Source organism: Typopeltis vanoorti, chromosome 15, assembly GCF_054136105.1.
Source record: "Typopeltis vanoorti isolate ZY-2024b chromosome 15, IOZ_Tvanoo_1.0, whole genome shotgun sequence".
Classification (NCBI taxonomy): domain Eukaryota; kingdom Metazoa; phylum Arthropoda; class Arachnida; order Uropygi; family Thelyphonidae; genus Typopeltis; species Typopeltis vanoorti.
In genome coordinates, this window is record NC_143563.1 from 88421207 (window position 1) to 88442580 (window position 21374).

Genomic DNA, 21374 nt, shown 5'->3' on the forward strand with positions numbered 1-21374 from the left:
AATAGACAAGTGATTAGTGGTCAGATACATACTAATTCATATAGATATATCCAATTCTTAACAGGAGAAAAAATAATGAAATAATTTCATAGCCAAATAAATATATAGAAAGAGTGAAAATTGACAAGGCTCATAATGCATACAGTACTTGGCATCAAAGTTGCTTTAGCTTGCAGTACTTAAAAGACATTAGTGCTGCTTCAAGGCATCTGTATATTCACATTTCATTAGTGCTTTGTTAAGGTTTCAATGGTCTGACTGCTGTTCCAGTTTTGAACTGTTGATTCTCATCAGAGACCTCACAGAAACCTTAAGAAGGCAAAAACCCTTTCAGTACCAAAGCAATCCTAGGTCAGAGAGTTGCATTTTTCATAATTGAACTCTCAGTCAGTGCATAATTGTAATTATGAAAAAAAAAGAGCCTAGAAGGCTTCATTTTAGCAATGTAAAATAAATAAAATAGGGGATATTTAAAGATCCATCATTATTTTATATCTATATATATATATGTAGAAAGTATTTTACCTTGGGTATAATAAATGTTAAAGATACCAAGCTATTTTAAAACTGGTTTTACTCCATTTCTCAAGTGAGCAAACAGACAAACAAGTCAAGTTTGCACCTGCAAGTGATGCAAGTCTAGCTGACCTTGCACGTAGTGAAAGACCAAGGCAACTCATGGTAAAAGTAGAATAAGCTCTAATCACTAATCTTAATATTTACCCTTAATGCAAAGCACATCTCCTGGAGGAGATGTATGATGCTTTGTATTAAAGGCAAGGGGCCACTACCCAGACCGGTTTCGACCTTTATTGAGGTCTCATCAGTGGGAGCCAGGCTACAAATACCAAGATTTTAGTAATGCACAGCTTATAAGTATTTTACCAGAACAAGTTACCATAAGGTGTTTTAACCTTATTAAATAAAAATCTCAGGAGGAGATATAAATGTAGAAAGTATTTTACCTTGGGTATAATAATATAAATGTAGAAAGTATTTTACCTTGGGTATAATAATACTTTCTACATTTATATCTCCTCCAGAGATTTTTAATTTAATAAGGTTAAAACACCTTATGGCAACTTGTTCTGGTAAAATACTTATAAGCTCTGTATTACTAAAATCTTGGTATTTCTAGCCTGGCTCCCACTGATGAGACCTCAATAAAGGTCGAAACCGGTCTGAGTAGTGGCCCTTGCCTTTAATACAAAGCATCATACATCTTCTCCAAGAGATGTGCTTTGCATTAAGGGTAAATATTAAGATTAGTGATCAGAGCTTATTCTACTTTTACCATGAGTTGCCTTGGTCTTGCACTACGTGCAAGGACAGCTAGACTTGCATCACTTGCAGGAGCAAACTTGACTTGTTTGTCTGTTTGCTTACTTGGGAAATAGAGTAAAACCAGGTTTAAAATAGCTTGGTATCTTTAACATTTATTATACCCAAGGTAAAATACTTTCTACATTTATATCTCCTCCTGAGATTTTTATTTAATAAAGTTAAAACACCTTATGGTAACCTGTTCTAGCTGACCCTGCACTACATGCAGGGTCAGCTAGACTTGCATCACTTGCAGGCACAAACTTGACTTGTTTGTCTGTTTGCTTACTTGGGAAATGGAGTAAAACCAGGTTTAAAATAGCTTGGTATCCTTAACATATAACATATATATATATATATATATAAATATAAACACTGAAATTCAGAAAATTGACCAGAGAGCTTATGAGAATACAATCCTCAGCATCAGAGTTGCCCTAGCTTGCACTGCTTAAGCAGACAGTCTGCTATGAAATAAGGATGCATCTTTAATATCCACTGTTTAGTTTATTTTTTACATGGCCAAAATGAAGCATTCTAAGGCTCTTCTTTGATAATTAACTATTATAAATTTTAAGTATTTATTGCTAATAAATTCTTACCTAAATACAATTCCTATTATATTTTATCCTATACATTATCAATATAATTTTATACATTTATTAGGAAAACATTTAGTAACAAACTGTCAGTTTTTGGTAGACAGCTTCATGAAGGACACACCTGATGCACTGATTTTAACCTACCCTGCTAAAGATGTGTAGTGCATATGTGGACTACTTTATTTTAGAAATCAAAATCACTAGATTCCAGATTATTTAGTGTAGTAATTTAACTGCTACTAATATTTACAACATATTTACAGGATTATGTTAAATGCATTAGTCTAATGACAAAACAAATAACCATTATTAATCAAGTGCATTTAGCTGTTAGTGCTTTGTTTATTCTGTTTAATACAGGATTATTCTGCTTAGGTTTTAAGATTGAAGGTTTCTGGGCTATCCAATTCACAACGATGATCCCATTTCAACAATGAAACAAGCTGTAATTACTTAGAAAATAAATTCTATATGTATGAAATTCAGTTCTACATATTACTTAGTGCAGATTTTATTCTAGTCCATGATAAAAAAAGAGTGTAAGTTGCTTTGTGCAGCAAGACAAGAAGCATATTCTTATGATCTCAAAGAAGGATTAAATATAACTTAATTCAGAAAACAAACTAAAATAATTGTCATAACTAGAACATAATTTTATTTATAAAACAACAGTCTTGACATGAAAATGAACTGTTATGCCTCTTATGACATAACGGTAGAAAATGTGTTTCTCAACATACAATGTTCCTTTTTTCACACATAGTCCTGTTCAATGAACTTTGTCCCACTTGCCAAAACTTTGAGAAGACTAGCATAGGCAAAATACCAGTACATTTATTGCGGCTGTGTATATACAGTTGATTCTCACTATGAAAACTTCTAAAATTATTACCACAGTAATAATTTTCAATAGGAAATTTTTTACAATGTTCCAAGGTTTGGTCTGGACTCCCAGATGTTTGTTATTGTGACTGAATTTGTTCACATAGTACTTGCCATAATACGAGACAATTGTAAAATTATGCTTTAGTTCAACTCAACACACTAAAAGTGCATAAATACCGTGCAACAAATACCATACAAAATTAATGACTGACAAATATAGTTCTATAAATAATAAAAAAATAACATCCACTTCACTAAGATATGATTCAGCTAATGTTTCTTTTTAATGAAAAATAGTACAATGAAGAGTATCTTTAATCTATGGCTAAAAATATTTGTATTACACATTCAGAAATAAGATAAAAAAACACTACTGACTAAATGGTCAAATTAAGATGTGATGTATTATATCTATGAAAAATATTTCATGTGTCATCAGGTATAACTAATTTAACTTTCAGGAAACAGAGCTAACATTTCTTCAAATGATTCAAATAAACAATTAAGGAAATCTTTAGAATTTGTATGTGGACAAGAATGTTTAGAAGAAACATGAAAGAAGATTTTGTTATCATTAGGTAGCATGTAAGAAATCCCAAAGCCATCATCTGAAACTGGTCCAAATCCTCCGCCAGGACAAAGCTATTGAAAAAAGGAGGGAAAATAATAAATAAGTAAATAATATTTAATTTAGCTCAAAACCATTTTGAATGGACTAAATAACAAACAGCACACATTTATAAGAAATAAATATTACAATCACTCAGAATAAAAAATAATAATAATAAATAATTTAAAAGAAATATCTTAGTTTAGCATTTATTCTACTCAATTATATTCTAGTTTTGTGTGTGTGTGTGTGTGTGTGTGTGTGTGTGTGTGTGTGTGTGTGTGTGTGTGTGTGTGTGTGTGTGTGTGTGTGTGTGTGTGTGTTTTGCATTTTCCTCCCAATAGTAACCCTACCAGGAGGAAATTAATTCCTAAATGCTCCACTGCATACAAGGCTTATATTACATGTAGCTTAGAAGCACAGATTAACATTTACATTTATATTTTTGTATCAATATTCATATCTACATTTATATTTTTATATCAATATTCATATTTACATTTATTTTTTTATATATCCATATATTAACACCATATAATTCACACAATATCAACAATTTATGTTAGATTACAAACAATGGAAGTTGATCTTATTGGCAAATTTAATTAATTCTGAGTAATACTTTTTGATAAGTCTCTGTTTTGATACTGGCCACTCGTCTCCGGAAGTAATGACATGTTGTATTAGGGACATCTAGATGGAGTCCAGTAGCTGACAGTCGTAGAGTGTGTGGTCAACAGTCTGTTGAAGGTGTGGACTAGAAATGGCGATTCTAGGATATGGAATCTGTGTAAGTAGCGTCTTAGTTTTCTGTGTCCTGTGCATGATTAAACCTGAAGAAATGATGTCTTTTCAGCCGGAATCTGCTTCTGATGCTTGGCAAGAATTCTTTAGTTGTTGATCCGTTTTTTGATGTCTTCCATTCTTCTTCTCACAAGTCTAGGCTTTCTCTTCTGCAAGTGTTTTTATAGCAGATTTTGAGTACTTTTGGTAACTTGTTTCTAGCCATTCGTTTCTAGCTGCTTCTTTAGCCAGCTGATCCACTCTCTTGTTTCCTGCTACCCCACTGTGCGCATTCACCCAGCAGAACTTGATTTCCCATCCCTCTCGAGCGAGATTCCGAACCAGATTTCTTGGCTGTTCTATTAATGTTATATGGTTGTTTTGTTTTTTTATGCCATCTATAGTGCTTTTACTATCACTGTAAATTGTTGCTGTCTTTTGATGAGAGGTGTTGAGTTCTAATTCCCAGAGATATGTAAGTGACTGAACTATAGCAAGTTGTTCTGTTTGGTTGTTGGAACAGAGAGGATGCAGCCTAGAGCAGCGTTCTTGTATAATGGACTGTCTGTTGTATGCAATGAAAGAACAACCGACGTTCCCTTCGGTTTTGCTTCCGTCAGTGTATATTTGAAAAGCGTCGCTTTTGGAGCTTTCCCTTCTCCTTAACATATGTTCTCTTTGCTGGGTGAAGCCACCTACTATAGTGAAGCGGACATTCGTAGTAAAGCATGCGTGTGTGTGTGTGTGTGTGTGTGTGTGTGTGTGTGTGTGTGTGTGTGAGACTCCCACCCAGGAAAGGTTATAAACCAATGAATGGTTGTAATCCCACCAACAGTACATTAATACCATGGGTGGAATTTTCTTTTATTTTGATTACTTTTTATTCATTTCTTATCTAGACTGGGAACTCGACTCTATACACTGAACACATGGGACTTTTCAAGCTACTTCAGGCCTCCAGTAAGTAAGTCAGCAGTCTTGCACTAGGGAATGAAATTCATCTCCTTCCAAAATACAATTCCAAACATCATCCTGACATGGCCATGGATTCAAACCTGCAATCTAATGCAGAGAGTCAGGGAAACTAAATCATTACTTTGCATTGCTTATCAGAAGTTTGAAAACTACAATCAAATACAATGAATACTCCCTATGGGAAAAATCATTTAATGTAGCAAACAACTGAGAAGTCTAGGATAAAGCTCAAAATATTAAGACTAACTGAGGAAATTCATTACAGCGAACTATTTCTATGGTTCCTTCAAGTCTGCTACAGTGAGAGTAGACTATACAGGCACAACCTGGTCATTTGACACAATGGGTTCTAGACCTTTGCCATATAGCAAATCCTGCCTCCCCTGAAAATTTCCTAGAGACAAAAATTAAAGATATGACAAACATAATTGAAAAATAGAAAAGAAAAGTCAAATAGATGGTAGTTCTGGTAGGTACTAATAACTTGAGTGGCTACAAATATAGTATGAGAGAGGATGTGAAAAGTCTGTTGGAAGAAGCAAGAAAGAAATGTGAAGGAATAAAAATTGCAAGTTTGCAATTTTTATTCCTATATATGACAATACTGAGTTAAGAAGGTCAATGATAGCAAATGATTCCATGCAGAGGCTGTATAAGAAATGGAGGTGGGTTTTTAGATATGTGTGAGGTGTCTTTGATGGCAGAAAAGACTTGTATAACAGATACAGAAACAGCACCTGAATTCATTTGGCATCAGGAGCCTGAAAAAATTACTTATTGGAATGATACCTAATGCAGAGAGTCAGGGAAACTAAATCATCAAGGGAGGAATGGGAAATATGTGTGTGACAGCTCAGTGATGGTATGCAAAAATGGGACAGAAAAATATGCTTTGGGTTTGGGCCTTTTGAGTATGTCTGGGGAGGGAAAAGAGAAAGTTCTACAACAAGGCAAAATAGATTGCATATCTAATTATAAGAATAGGCTAAGTGGTAATTTGTTATGTGTATACACAAATGCCAAAGAGAATCAGAAACAAAAAACCAAGGGGTTGAGTGCATTGCTTTATTGAATATGATGTAGACTAAGATTATTGATATTAGTGAAACTTGGTTATCAGATATGGTAACTGGGATTGAGTGAAACAGGTATACTATTTTTAGGAATGAGTGAAGAGGTAAGAGAGAGGGAGGAGTACTACTAATGATATCAGATGAATTAAGTCCAGTTAGGGTAGAAACGCAAGAAAACAATGTCCCATTTGAAGTGAGTTTGAGGCTATCTGGTGTGAAGTGGAGTCTAACAAAATGAAATATATAGGATAGGATGTTGCTACAGATCTGGCGACTCAGTTGCAGGGAAAGAAGAAATGCATCACCAATTTAACTTTATGGGTGCTAAACGAGTGATCATTATGGGTGACTTTAATTATCCAAACACTGAGGTAGAAGAGAAATCTCATGATAAGAATGAACAGGAATTTATTGAATTGATGCAAGAGAACTTTCTCAAGCAACATGTGAAAGAAGGAACTGCAGGTCAAAGAGTGTTTTGATTTGTTCATAGCATCAGAAGGGGATCTCTGTTAAGAATACAACTATTTTACAACCAAATGTGTAGAAAGGCTTATGTGTTCATCGTACATGTTGACTAATTTTGATGGTAATACACACATGGGCAAAGAAATTAACGCACCTGAAAGAAAACATGGTACAACGGTGAAACTAAGCAAATAGCTAGAGTGTGGGGTGGTATACAAATGATCCAAGTTTGGTACGATTGCACATGCCCACACACCCTGTGGTGTGTGGGCGCTGCAAGCACGAACCAGCATGTAGTCGATAGCCGATTAAAGCAAAAAGCACCAGCCGATGACAGTAATGCAGGGTAGATGCCAGAGACGTCGATTTAAGCAACTTAATAACTTTGACACAGGCCTGATCATCGGCCTGAAAACCGGAGGGTGGTCAGCATGCCGTATAGGCATGCACATGAACCGTTGTGACCATACCATCCGACAGTGTTGGGAGCTGTGGACACATTCCAGCACTGCCACACGGCAGAACAGCACTGGTCGGATCAGGAGGACCAACACTAGAGAGGATCGACGGATCATGCAGGAAGCACGGAGGGATCTCACGGTGACCCAGTCCAGTATACAGGCAGATGTAGGGGCGCCTGTGTACCCACGAACCATTTCCGATGCCTCTCGGAGGCGAATCAACAATCCCAGCACCCCTTACGTGCGCTCCCATTAACAACGCATCATCGCTGACTCCGTTTGCAGTGGTGCCAGGTGAGAGCAACATAGAACGCCATAGACTGGCGACGTGTGGTCTTCAGCGATGAGTGCCGCTTCATCTTGGGGACAGATGATCGTGTCTGGGTGTAGAGGATCCCTGGCCAAGGACACAATCCCGACCTTGCTATCGAGTGCCACACCTCCCGCACTGCAGGCATTATGGTCTGGGGAGCCATAGAGTACGATAGCCGATCGCCCCTCGTAGCGGTATGTGGTGCATTGACGAGGTAACGGTATGTGGACAACATCCTATGGCCCCATGTTCTCCCATTCCTGACTGGGATATCAGGAGCGCTATACCAGCAGGATAATGCCCGTCCGCACACGGCTCGAGTTGCCCATGCCTGCCTACGTCATGTACAGACACTTCCATGGCCTGCCCACTCCCTGGACTTGTCCCCTATCAAGCATGTTTGGGAGCAGCTGAAACGCCAGCTCCCACCGTGCCAAAATCGCAGGACAACATCAGGCGTCTGTTCGCCACCATGCCGGACCGTAACGCTGCATGTAACGCCACACGAGGCAGTGCAACGCGCTATTGATGATGACCGGATTGCGTACCACAGATCTCTTTGTAATTGTCCTTCAGCTCTGTTTTTGCCATCATGTGCATCACTCACCTGTATCATTACACCATCAGTTGAATCCTATGCTTCCTTCTTGGTGCGCTAATTTCTTTGTCCGTGTGTGTATATCAGAACGCAGAAAGATAAGTAAATAATTATTTACTGACTTACTGCTGATATTTCCCACATAATATCCACATAAGGAAATCATTGCTCTAAAAGAGCTACATAATAATAACCAGATTATCATAACAAAAGCAAACAAACTCAACCGTGGTGATGGATACAATAGAATATGAAAACAAAATGCACACACTTCTACAAGATCAGTCAACATACAAAATTATAGATTGCAATCCCACCAACACACACACAAAAGAATAAGGTGCATAAATTACTGAAAAAAGTCATTTCGTGGCCTAAAGAAAAAGTAAACAAACTCAAGCCCTTCCACGTTAAAACATCTAGGATATATGGAGCACCAAAAATTCACACAAACAAGGTACACCCTTACACCCTATTGTGGATAGTACAAATATTCCCACATACAAACTGGCTAGACATTTAGCTAAGCTACTAGCCACTCTCACAAACAATTCTCACTCCTTTGTCAAAAATCCTGCCCACCTAAAAAGTATTTTAGAACACCATACCTTAAAAAGTTCAGATAGCAATCCCTCGATTAATGCGCCCCTGATTAGTGCGTCATTTTTTCTATACCCAAATTCGATTAGTGCGCCTATATACATCTTAAAAATAAATGTTACAGATTGTAAAAATTTTCAATCTATACATTTTTTATGGCTAATTATTTTAACAAAAAATCACTCACCAGGATGAAATAATTTAGTTAGCAATTTGAAACATTTTAAGAAGTTTTTTTTAATGGCATACTACACTATTTCCATGTACACTATGTTCCAAATTTACCAGCAAAATTTATGTCGTCTGCTTTACATAGCATTTTGTTGATCATATCTCGTGCAATTGTATTCTTTACTTTTTTATTTTAAATTATTTTCCTAACCCTTAATCATGAGTAAAAGAATTAGTGAGCAAAAAATAGAAGTGTGAAAATGATTCGAAAAGTAATCTGATTGGAAGAAAAACTTGAAATAATAAAGAAAAATGAACAAGGCGAGCCCAGAGCAAAGATAGGACAAGAACACAAAAATGAGTGAATCAACTGCTAAATATAAAGAGAAAGGTAAGGCTGCTTCAAGTTCATCATGCATGCACTCAAAATCAAAGTATTATAAAGATTGAATTAGAGATGCTTCTTTTTACATGAATCGAAGATTGTAACCAAAAACAGATCCTGCTAAACACTGACTTTATTAAATCAAAAGCATTGTCTCTTTGTAACCTGGAAAGAAAGCGCTATCAATGATGGAAAAGAAGAAGAAGAATTCCACGTAAGGGCTGGGTGATTTGAGCGTTTCAAAAAGACAAATAGCCTACATAATGTTCTAATCACAGGCAAAGCTGCAAGTGCAGATAAGGAGATATCCAGAGATTTTGAAGAAAATTGCGTAAGAAGAAGACTACTGTGATCAATAAATATTTTATGTCGATAAAACCGGCCTTTTTTTGTAAGCTAATGCCTTCCAAGACATTTCTACCCAAATCAAAGAAATTTCAGCCTGGTTATAAAGTCACAAAGTCGAACGAAATTACTGCTAGCAATATGCGAGCCATTTAGAAGCACATTCTTCCACATTGTGCAAATAATTTTATAGGCTTTTCAAATGAATCTAAGTTAATTAAATCGCATTCTGAGAAGTTGAGTGATTCCTACCTGCTAAATTTAGATGCACAGCAGGAAGATCCTGAAGAATATGAAGAAAATTTAATCATTGACAAGCCCAAAGAGGTTTCACATAAACAATTTGAAAATAGTTTTCATACAATTGAAGTTTTTAAGCAGCAATGCTTAGAGACTGAAGAGAGAACCAGTAAAATTTGCAGAAGAGGCAATAGGGCCATACCATCAGTTGTATGAAAAAAAAAGAAACAGAATAATAAATTAATAAGACTATTACACTTTTTTTATATAATGTTCAGCAATTAGCTTTATTTTATTGTCCTACATGTTTTGCCAATTTTTTTCTATCGGCATCTTCAGGAAATACAAACTAGTAGGCTATATGAAGGTAACAGACTAGGTTATAACTGATGGTTCTAATTCATACAGAAAATTAGTATTGAACGAGGCAATGCGCGTGTCTCGGGAATGTGACTTATTCGTTATGCCTCATGATGTAATTGTCATGAAAGTTCATTTCTTTGATGTTTAATGATCTGATTAAAGCTTTCCAAATTTCTTGTAAGGTTATACCTTGATTCTTGTTTAGGTTTTCAGTTTTACAGGCAACTCTAGCTGCTTCCTTGAAGGTTCTTGAATGGTAGTTATCTTCTATATAGGGCATAAGGCTCTTATCCCACTCAATGTGATGGCTAGTAGAGGCAAAGTGACAAGAAAGGCCTGAAATGTCTTGCCTGTTGTTTCTGACATATCCTATGTGCTCTTTCTTTCTTGTTTCAAAGCTTCTAGAGGTCTGACCTACATAACTAATACCACATGAGCAAGATATATTATATACTCCAGAGTACTTGTAGAATGGATGAGGATCTTTCGGTGATCTTAAAAATTTCCGAATAGTGTTGATTGGCTTGAATGCTACTCTGATATTATGTGGTTTTAGAAGGTTAGCTAATTTTTTGGAAATGCTGCTGACAAATGGAATAGTAATAGTACTGATGTATTGGACGTCATCACGTTGTCTATGTATATCAGTCAAGAGAATCTTGTTGTAGAGTCTTTTTGGATAACCATTTAAAGATAGTTCTCTGGATATTGTAGTTAATTCCATTTGTAGGTCATTCTTATCTGTTGTGTACTGTATAGCTCTTTTCTTGAGCATATGGATAATGCTAAGTTTCTGAGCTATATGATGAGATGAGTTGAAATGGAGGTAACGTCCAGTATTTGTAGGTTTTCTATAAACAGATAGGTTGATACTATTATTGGTTTGTTTCTTTATTAGGATGTCAAGGAATGGCAGTTTTCCATCTTTTTCAATTTCTAATGTGAATTTGATGGTATGGTGGAAACTAGTGATTTGGTTAAGATAATCCATTAGTTCTTCGTTCATATGATCCCAAATGAGAAAGATATCATCCACATATCTGTACCAAATTTTCAGTTTTGGAATGATTTGGGATAAGATTTTTTTCTTCTAGATCTTCCATGAATAAGTCAGCACAAGGAGGGGAGAGGGGGCTACCCATGGCTAATCCGGTGAGTTGTTTGTAGACAGTTTTTTGCCAAATAAAATAGAAGTTAAACAGTGATTGAACAAAGTAGTGATGTTTCTTGGGAACAAGTTGTCTAAGATGTTGATGCCTTCAACCACTGGAATGTTTGTAAACAGAGATGTAATGTCTAGGCTTGCTAGTATAACCTCTTCATAGATGGAGATGTTTTTTATTTTATCTATAAATTGTTGTGAGTTTTTAATATAAGTATCCGAGACGTGAATGTGTTGTTGTAAAATCTTAATAACTATCATTCAAGAACCTTCAAGGAAGCAGCTACAGTCGCCCGTAAAACTGAAAACTAAACAAGAATCAAGGTCTAACCTTACCAGAAATTTGGAAAGCTTTAATCAGATCATTAAACATCAAAGAAATGAACTTTCATGACAATTACATCATGAGCCATAATGAATAAATCACGTTCCCAATACATGCGCATTGCCTCGTTCAATACTAATTTTCTGTATGAATTAGACCCATCAGTTATAACCTAGTCTGTTACCTTCATATAGCTTACTAGTTTGTATTCCCTGAAGATGCCGATAGAAAAAAATTGGCGAAACATGTAGGACAATAAAATAAAGCTACTTGACGAACATTATATAAAAAAAGTGTAATAGTCTTATAAATAATAGTCAAGAAAAAATTCAACACAATAAATTTATATTCTGAATATGTTTTATTGCCTTTCAACTTCATGGTTTTCCTTTAACTAGGCCCTGAGACATACCCTAATTCTTTTATAAAAAAAATTAAGGGTCATAAAAGAAATCTGAGGAACGAATTATACATTTTCCCATAGGTTATTATATTCGATTAGTGCGTTTTCGATTAATGTGCCTGTTTTAAAGAATGCATTAGGCACACTACCGAGGGATTGCTGTATTTACAAATGTACCACTAACTGAAACCCTTGACCTGCTAAAGTCACACTTTCCCCCTGATATATTTGAACTATTTAAATTGACAATACATGCAGGATATTTCACACAGAAATGGAAAATATACAAACAATTAGATGGGACAGCTATGGGCTGCCCCCATTCTCCCCCCCCCCAGCCAACTTCTACATGGAACACTGGAAAAACTAGCTATAATACAGCCACTCTCAAACCAATGCTTTGGCTATGCTATGTTTATGATGTGCTTGCTATTTGATCACATTCGATACATCCTTAGTGTATTTAAATACCCAACAGCCAAAAATCCACTTTACAATGGAACTGGAAGTTAATAACTATCTGCCCTTCCTGGATACACTAATCACACGTCTTCCAAATGGTTCCTTATCATTCTCAAGTTTTTAGAAAACCCACACATACAGGGAGATATTTACACAAACAATTGCACCATCACCCTTCTCAACAGTATGTTATCTTAAAAATGCTAACCCACAGAGCAAGAGCAATCTATTCCAATGATAATGCTCTTGCTGCTGAACTGGCTCACTTATGCCACACCTTCTTAACCAATGGCTATAATCCCCATAAAGAGACATAATACTAAATGCTCCCAAAAAAAACCTCCCGCTATCCACCACGGAGAACCACAACAAAAACAGTCACCATTCCATACATTAAATGCACATCTGAAAAGATATCTAGAGTTCTCAATAAACATCAACTATGCACTGTATTCAGACCAGGTGTCAAATTAGCATTTCTCATCCGTTCACCCAAGGACAGCATCTCTCCTTTATCACATCCAAGAGTCTACAACATTCCCTGCTCGTGTGATCAAGCTTATTATGGTCAAATAGGAAGAACTATGGATATCCACATCAGTGAACATAAAAGATACATCTGGCACTATCGCTATGGCAAGTTGAGCCTAGCAGACCATGCTTTGGATACCCCTGCACACAGGATCAACTGGAAGTAAACAAAAGTACTGCACAGAACTTTTACAATTCTGTAAAAGAATTGTAAAATTCTTTTACAGAGATTGTTCTAAAAAGCAACAGAAGCCTTGAAACATACTCTGAATCTTAACAAATATGGCTGTATAAATTTGCCTAAGATTTGGGAGATGGTCATCTTAAGACTTAACTAGTATCTGCTTTCTCTCTCTCTTTTTTTTTTTTAAACATAGAGGACACATAATTAGGACTTTAGTCTTTGTGTTATTGCTACAATTTTTCAAACTAGTCCCATTATTACACCATGTTGTTGCAGTCTCGCGTACTATGACAAACTGTGTTTTATGTTCTGAAGATGCTGGTTATAACACCAGCAAAATATCAGCAATAAGTCAATAAATAATTATTTACTTATCTTTCTGTGTTGTGATATATTACCATCAAAATTAATCAACAAATATTTTACCACCAGTTGGTGACAGTGATCATGCTGTGCTTTCTTGGGATATCTAATTAAATTGATGTTCCCATTAGAAGAGGTTACATGCTGAATTACAGAGCTGGAAATTATGATCAACTTAGGAGAATACTACCTTTGGTCCAATGGTATTATTACTCATCATCATCATCATCAAATTCCTGCCATGTACCCTCAAGGGGTGTACAGGATATGATAGTACTATATGAAAAATTTACATCATTACTAACTTCCTATCTACAATTTTCCTGCAAATCAGTCTGTTACTTGTCAAGACTCCAATATTATCAGATCTTACTTAAATATAAAGAGCTAATAAGCTTCATTTCGGCAATGAAAACATTACTTAAATTTAGGGGACGTACTACGCACTAGGATCACTTGTATTTGCTAACGCTAGTGTCGCCGATACTTTATAGTTTACTATATTCGGCAAGAAACTCTCTGATTCCAATCTTTGAGTTTCTTATTCAGTTTTAAAACTATGTGGGATTTAATATCCCCTAAATTTAAGTAATGTTTTCATTGCCGAAATGAAGCTTATTAGCTCTTTATATTTAAGTAACTTAATGGTTGCACCTGTTTGGATAACTCGTTCGCAGAGTATATAAGTTCTTTTCGCTATATACTTTGGTATTATTAAGTCTAGCTACTCACTGATGAAGCCTCAAAAAAGGCTGAAACCGGTCTGGGTAGTGACCTCCCTCCATAATGTAATAACAGCATACATTTCCTAGGAAATGTGTTTTTACATTATGGAAAATACCTAAGAATAGCGATCTGAACTTCTCCACCTTTGCAACGAGCTGCCCGGTATTGTACTACGCACTAGGATCACTTGCATTTGCTAACGCTAGTGTCGCTGATACTTTATAGTTTACTATATTCGGCAAGAAACTCTCTGATTCCAATCTTTGAGTTTCTTATTCGGTTTTAAAACTATGTGGGATTTAATATCCCCTAAATTTAAGTAATTATCAGATCTTATATTGCTGTTGTCTAAGACACTTTGTACCAAATCAATCCACCTATATCTTGGTCTTCCTCTGGATCGTTTTGCTGCCAACCTGGCATAGAACACTTGCTTTGCTAATCTTTCCTCACCCATTCAGTTTAAATGACCATACCACTTGAGATTAGCTCTGCTAACGCATTCCTGGATGCAGACAATGTCAAGTTCTTTCCTAATATCCTCGTTTTTAATATGATATTGCCATTGATGTCATCTGTTCATGCCTCTAATCTTTCTCAGGATTCTCATATCTGTGGTCTCTAGTCTTTGGTCAAGTGCTTTACTTCTGACCCAGCTCTCAGATCCATAAGTTAAAACTGGTTTGAACACTGTCTTGTATACAGCCAATTCAGTGTTCAGACTAATTTCTCTCTTATTCCATATGAATTTATTCAATTGACTTCCCACCATACCAGCATTGCTGATTCTGTTGTCTATTTCTATATTTAATTTACATCTTCACTAAAAATCGTGCCTAAGTAGCTGAAATGTTTTACTTGTTCCACAGGTTCTCCATTCAAAACACAGTTGACATTTTCAATGATTTTGCCTATTTTCATTGTCTTTTTATTGCTGACCTTCATACTATATCTATTACAGCAGTTATTCAATTTAGTCAGAGAATCTTGCAGACTTGTAGCGGATTTATTGATAAGTATAATATCATCCACATAAAGCAAGGAGCTGACATTAACATCTCCAATTTTGATATCATGTTTAATACCACTTTCCTTCATAATGTAATCCATATAGATAATGAATAACAGAGGTGATAATGTACATCTTTGTCTGACACTAGATTTAACATTAAACCATCATCATGTACTTCCTTCAATTCTAACTGCTGACTTACAACTCAATTAAAGACTAAGTATTGCTTGATATAATGCCCCATTGACACCATATAACTGTAGAGTATTGAATAGCTTCTCTCTTGGCACCATGTCATATGCCTTTTCCAGATCTACAAAACTCAAATAGAGATCTTTGTTATATTCCCATGATTTCTCCACTATTTGTTGTAAAGTGAAGATCTGATGCTGACAGCCTCTATTTGGCCTGAATCTAGCTTGTTCTTCACCAAGCTTTTCTTCCACAATTCTTCTCAACCGTTTTTCAAGTATCCTTGCATATATCTTACCAGGAACACTCAGTAGGGAAATACCTCTGTAATTCTCACATTCAGTTTTATTTCCCTTTTTATATATGGGTACTATGAGAGCTCTACTCCAATCATCAGGAATTCGTCCCTCTGTCCAGGCCTTCCGAACTATGCAGTGCAGCCATTGCAAGACTTTTATACCACCATACTTCAGCATTTCTGGTCGAATATCATCTACTCCTGCTGCCTTTCCACATTTTAAGCCTTTGATGGCTTTTTTACTTCAAATATGGATATGTATTCCTGACTATATGCCTGTTGCGTGTTTTTTACCATTGTGCTATCACTGCTTGTTTCATTTAGCAATTTCTCGAAATAATTACTCCATACTTCAAGGATATCTTTTTTTCCCATTTTCATGTCACCTTTATCATCTCTAATTCCTTTTGCAGTATTCTTTCCTCCATTTCTAAGCTTCTTCAACATCCTCCAAAATATTTTACCACTGTTAAATTGTGAATGAAGATATTTGGGAATTATAATTCTTCATTCACATTTAACATAATCTGCCATAACTCAAGCAAGACTTGTAAATATTATTTGATGTTAATCTCTTGCTTGTAAATTAATATTCATATAATTACTTTGAGTTTATTTATTACTGTTTAATTATATAATTTTGAGATATGTATTAGTAATGAAAAAACTCTGTGTTAAAATGTCACTCAATTTATTTTAGTTTATTCCTGTGTTAATATCATAAGAAGCTGTGCATATATATTATAAGAATTTGTATTTATCATATTTAAATGTATATTATATGAATTGTAAAATATTGTTTTATTTTGTTTCTGTATGTAAGAGTGATTTTATGTAATTCTTCTGACTGAATTTGATTGGCTGCTGGAGAAGAACCGGAGCTTGTTTTTAGTCAGCGCACGTTTAGAACGTGAATGGCTGTGATATGGAGTGAAGCCAGTAGATGTAAGTTGAACTGGCTAGAACCGGATTTTGGTGGGAAGAATTAACGATTTTAATTGGAAAATGAAAGTAAAGAGAGAGGAGAAGCGTTCAGGACAGCAAGGAGTGAAGTAACAGGTGGCAGTAAGGGGATTTGGGAAATGCCATAAATAGATTAAGAACGGACTGGGAAATTAATAGGCAATTCAGAATATTTCTACGGAATTCTAAAATTACGACGGATTCCAATTGTTTTGAGGAAGAATAGTGCAAAGCTGAATTTAATGCATAGAAGAAAATAAGGAATAAGCAAATTACCTAAAACGAGTGCATCATGACTTGTGAAGCTCCATGTTTAATATTTCAGTTATTATAGTGAAGATTTCTTTTGCATAGTGTTACTTCAAGGTAATAGTTAACTACAGTTTTAAGTGTGCCTATAGTGAATCCAATGTGTAAAAGGTGTAACCCGGTAAGAGCAGTCTTTTTTATATTTCAGCGTGAAGAAATAAGAGTTAGCTCCGCCTGATATATCTTAACATTAACTGTGGCGTTCTACTAAAAATAGTCGAATTATGGAGCTTTAAAGTGTTTCCCCCTTCAAATGATAACTGCCTCATAATTAAATTAAGTGCTTGTTGACTAAGAGAGAATTAGAGAATTCTACGTTAAGAATAATTACTGTAAAATCCTGGAACATTCAACTGTGTCAACCATTTTCAATTTTCTGGAAGAATATAGAATTGATAGCTGAATGTTTAATGTTTGTTATGAGTATTTGAACTAAGTTGATGTATAAAAGAATTGAATTATCTCATTGAATAGAAACAAGTTGTGATAATAGTATTTAAGCATTGGAGAATAAGATCTGAAAATTTAACTTAAATCTTTACAAAAACCAAACCGAGTGGCTACTAGTGTCTCAGAGATATTTTGAATATTCTTCAATTAGATTATCTTGCTTAGAAAATTATGCTTAAATGTACATGTTCTATAACCCAGTATTAAATGTTTATTTTACTGAATTCAATTTGTTGTTTGCCTGATTTTTCTTCATCTGTACTGCTCATAAAAATTTATCAGACCTTGCAGAAGCCTTAAATGATAATATTAACCTCGGCCTCTATAAAGTGAGACTGCAAAAGTTAGTTGATGATTGATTCCTCTGTATTATATAGACTAATCTGAATATAAGGTGGCGCAGTATAATATAAATTTCTTTATATTTGGATCAGTATCAATCAGCATCTAACAAAATAAAAACGGAATTTAAAGAAATAAGAATAGATCCAACCAACCAACATAAATGGATCAATTGGCAAGATGGATGACACAACACCACCTCCTTGATATTTATTTTCTATGTTCTTGCCAAAGTCCTCCCATGACTTTTGTTTAGCTAGTTTTACACAGTGTTTAGCTTTTTTATATTTGTCTCTGTATTCTCTAAGAGCACAAGCTGACTTATTTGAAAGGAACTTTTGATATGCTTTCTTCTTTTCCTTCAATGCCTCTTTTAACTTCCTGTGACGGAGTTCTGATTTTTTTATCCTTGCACACAACCTCACCACATGCTTCTCTAGCAGAATCAATCAATGTTTTCTTCAGAGTTTGCCATTGAATCTCCAAGGTTTGATTCCTGTTCTCAAACTCTTTCATTTTTTTCTTCAATAATCTTTGTGTATTTTAGTCTACAGTTCACATCTGAGAGCTGCTCAACTTTTATTCGCTTTAAAACTTTCTTACATGTTATTCTTTTCAATATGAAATTCAGTTTTATCCTACTCAAGACTAAATAATGATCACTTCCAATTTCAAATCCTCTGTACACTCTGGTGTCCTGCACCAGGGAGAAAACATCACTATCAACAATAACATAGTCAATGAGACTTTTCTTATTCCTTGCCTCTTTTCTCCATGTGAATTTGTGCACATTTTTATGTTGGAACATGGTGTTAGTAATAACCAGTCCATGTCCTGAGCAGAAATCCAACAAATAATTGCCATTATTATTAGATTTGCTCTTTTCTCCAAATTTTCCCAATATATTTTTGTATGTCTGACAATCATTTCCTACTCTCCTATTTAAATCCCCAACAAGTACCAACTTTTCCTTTTTCATTGTGTCGGATGTTTTCTCTAAATCCTCAAAAAAAATTCCTCCATTTCTATCTTAGTAGAAATTTCTGTGGGACCATAGGCACAAATAAGTCTCATTGTCCAGTTCCCCATTCTGATATTTGCCCACATCTCTACTTGAGACTGCCTGCTATTCAAGAAGATTAGCCTCATATTTAGTGTTGAATACTATAGCTACTCCTTCTTTTCCTTGATTGTCATTGCTTGAATATAACATTTGTATTTATTGCTCAGAAAGATCTCACCAGTTTTTGTCTTTTTTGTTTCAATCACCCCTGTTATGTCGATCTGGTATTTATCTAATTCCTCAGCTAGGAATTAGATAAATTTCTTTGCCATTTAAGCTTCTTATGTTGATAGTACCAATCTTTAACATTGGTGATGTTAAGTTGGGGTGTTTTTTCAGATTTGTACCAGTAACTGACTTTTCGCTGTTCACCCTGGTTCCCTGGTGAAAACAACGGGGGGGCCTTGTTTTACCGGGCGACGCCCCAGCTGGCATGAAATTTTGTCATGTTGTACCATCATTTTGTAATTTGGTTTTAAGTCAATAAGAATTACAATTTAGTTGGCTAAATCCCAAATTGTCAACCCATTCTCGTTTGCCCTGGTCGGTTCTCCGCATTCCTTTAAAGGCTATATGGAGGTCTCCTCTCAGTTATACAGCTTTTTCCCTTAAGCACCCCGGTATCATTACTGAATGGGAAAAAAAGTTAACAATGCATGGGAATCTTTGAAAAGGTGTTTAAATGAGGCAGGTATCTGAATGTATCCTTGGTTTTTGAAGAATAAATAGGTTGGGAGTGATATAGATGTGGAACCTTATTATGCAAGAGATCAAGAAGATGATGATATGGAAAGAATATCATGAGAATAAGAGTGAGAGGAGTTATGAAATATATAAGATTGGAAGAATGAAATATAAAAGATTGCAACTGGAAGAATAATGGTACGTTGCGCCCTTTGATTAGAAAAGGCCTATGTTCGAATTTTTCTTGTTATGGGAGGAATCTTTATATGACCTTTTTCAATCGAAGGTGAGTTAGCCGATCTCATACAGAGGTAGCAGGCTTTTTTCTCCTGGGAACTCGGGTTTTTCATCCACATACAGACAAATCGGCCCTCCAGAACACATGCAATTTACAGACAAAAAATACTAATTGTGGTGGTGGTGGGCAGTAGATGGCATTGCTGTAGATGACTGGTAGTAGGGGTTCGGTGTAGTGGTGGAGATGGAGGGTTGTACAGTAGGTGTCCTCCTGCAACGAGTCTTCGGACTCCTTGGAGGTGTCACGAATAATAATAATAATAAAGCTCAGGCCAAAAAAATAACAAATATTGTGCAGAAAGCTAAATCAGAGTATGAAAAGAAATTGGCTATGCAAGCTAAAGACAATCCAAAAGAATTTTATCATTATTCCGCAAACAAAAGAAAGAATGAATGTGTAAGAATAACTTCATTGAATACAGATGGTAACTCTAGGTTCAGAAACTAATAAGACTGTTCAATTAATGAGTGCTCACTTTGCTAAGATATATCAACAGATGTATGTAACATGGTGAACAGTGCAACTACACTGGATGAAGAGTTAGAGGCACATGAAAATGAGGTTGAAGAGTTGTTGCATAACCTGAACAAAAATTTTTCAATAGGGACAGATGGAATATTAGCACATTTGCTAAAGGAATGTTCAGCAGAATTGGCTAGGCTGTTAACATGTTTGCATAACTTGAGTCTCAGCTTGAGCATGTATGCACGATTAGGGGCAAGTGTCTTTGACCCCCTTGTTGATCAAAAAATGATGCTCTTTCATTTTATCCTTTTGTGCTCTAACAGCCTCACTAACATCATTAATTTTTGCACCCAGAAAGCATGATTTTGTCTATCTCTCACCAATCACACCTCTTATGATAGAATCACCGTACAAGACTCGCTCCTTGATTTTTCCTTCTCTCTCTCTCTCTCTCTCTCTCTTAGTCAAGCACTCATTTCTCTTATCTTGCACTTCTTTCTGATATCAGCTGATCCACTCGCCAGACATTCTACATTCATTGCAGCTCCCACTTTGCCTGTGTATCACTCTACATAACCTAACTATCTCCTTCATTACAGCCAACTCTTCATTCTTTACATCTGTCATACATTCTTTCGATTAACACTTTTAATCTCTCTCTCTCTCAATCGTATCACTTTTAACTTCTCTTTTCAACTGATGTGATATAAGGAATATCTTATGTGGATGAACAATAGTAGAATCCATGCTGATAACAATTTATTAAAAGGGGCACTTCATAGGGAGTACATAAAAGACTTATTTAAAAAATTTCTCCATTAACTTAAAAAGGAAGTAATTTGAAAATAACAGTACAATATGTTAGAGAACATACTCTCTTTTCAAAAGAGAGTAATTGGCAACACTGTTTAACAAAATATTCATTCTTTAAAGATGCCAAGAAATAA

General features: G+C 35.5%; 1 protein-coding gene across 1 annotated transcript in view; it reads right to left on the reverse strand.

The window, feature by feature from the left end:
* Positions 1 to 1277: 1277 nt before the first annotated feature.
* LOC150098958 (carnitine O-palmitoyltransferase 1, muscle isoform-like) overlaps positions 1278 to 21374 on the reverse strand; it is an 87612-nt gene continuing 67515 nt past the window's right edge. The window contains exon 6 of the mRNA XM_090405415.1: positions 1278 to 3452. Within this exon, the coding sequence (XP_090261541.1) occupies positions 3261 to 3452 (192 nt within the window). The 3' untranslated portion in view covers positions 1278 to 3260. The remainder of the gene's footprint in view (positions 3453 to 21374) is intronic.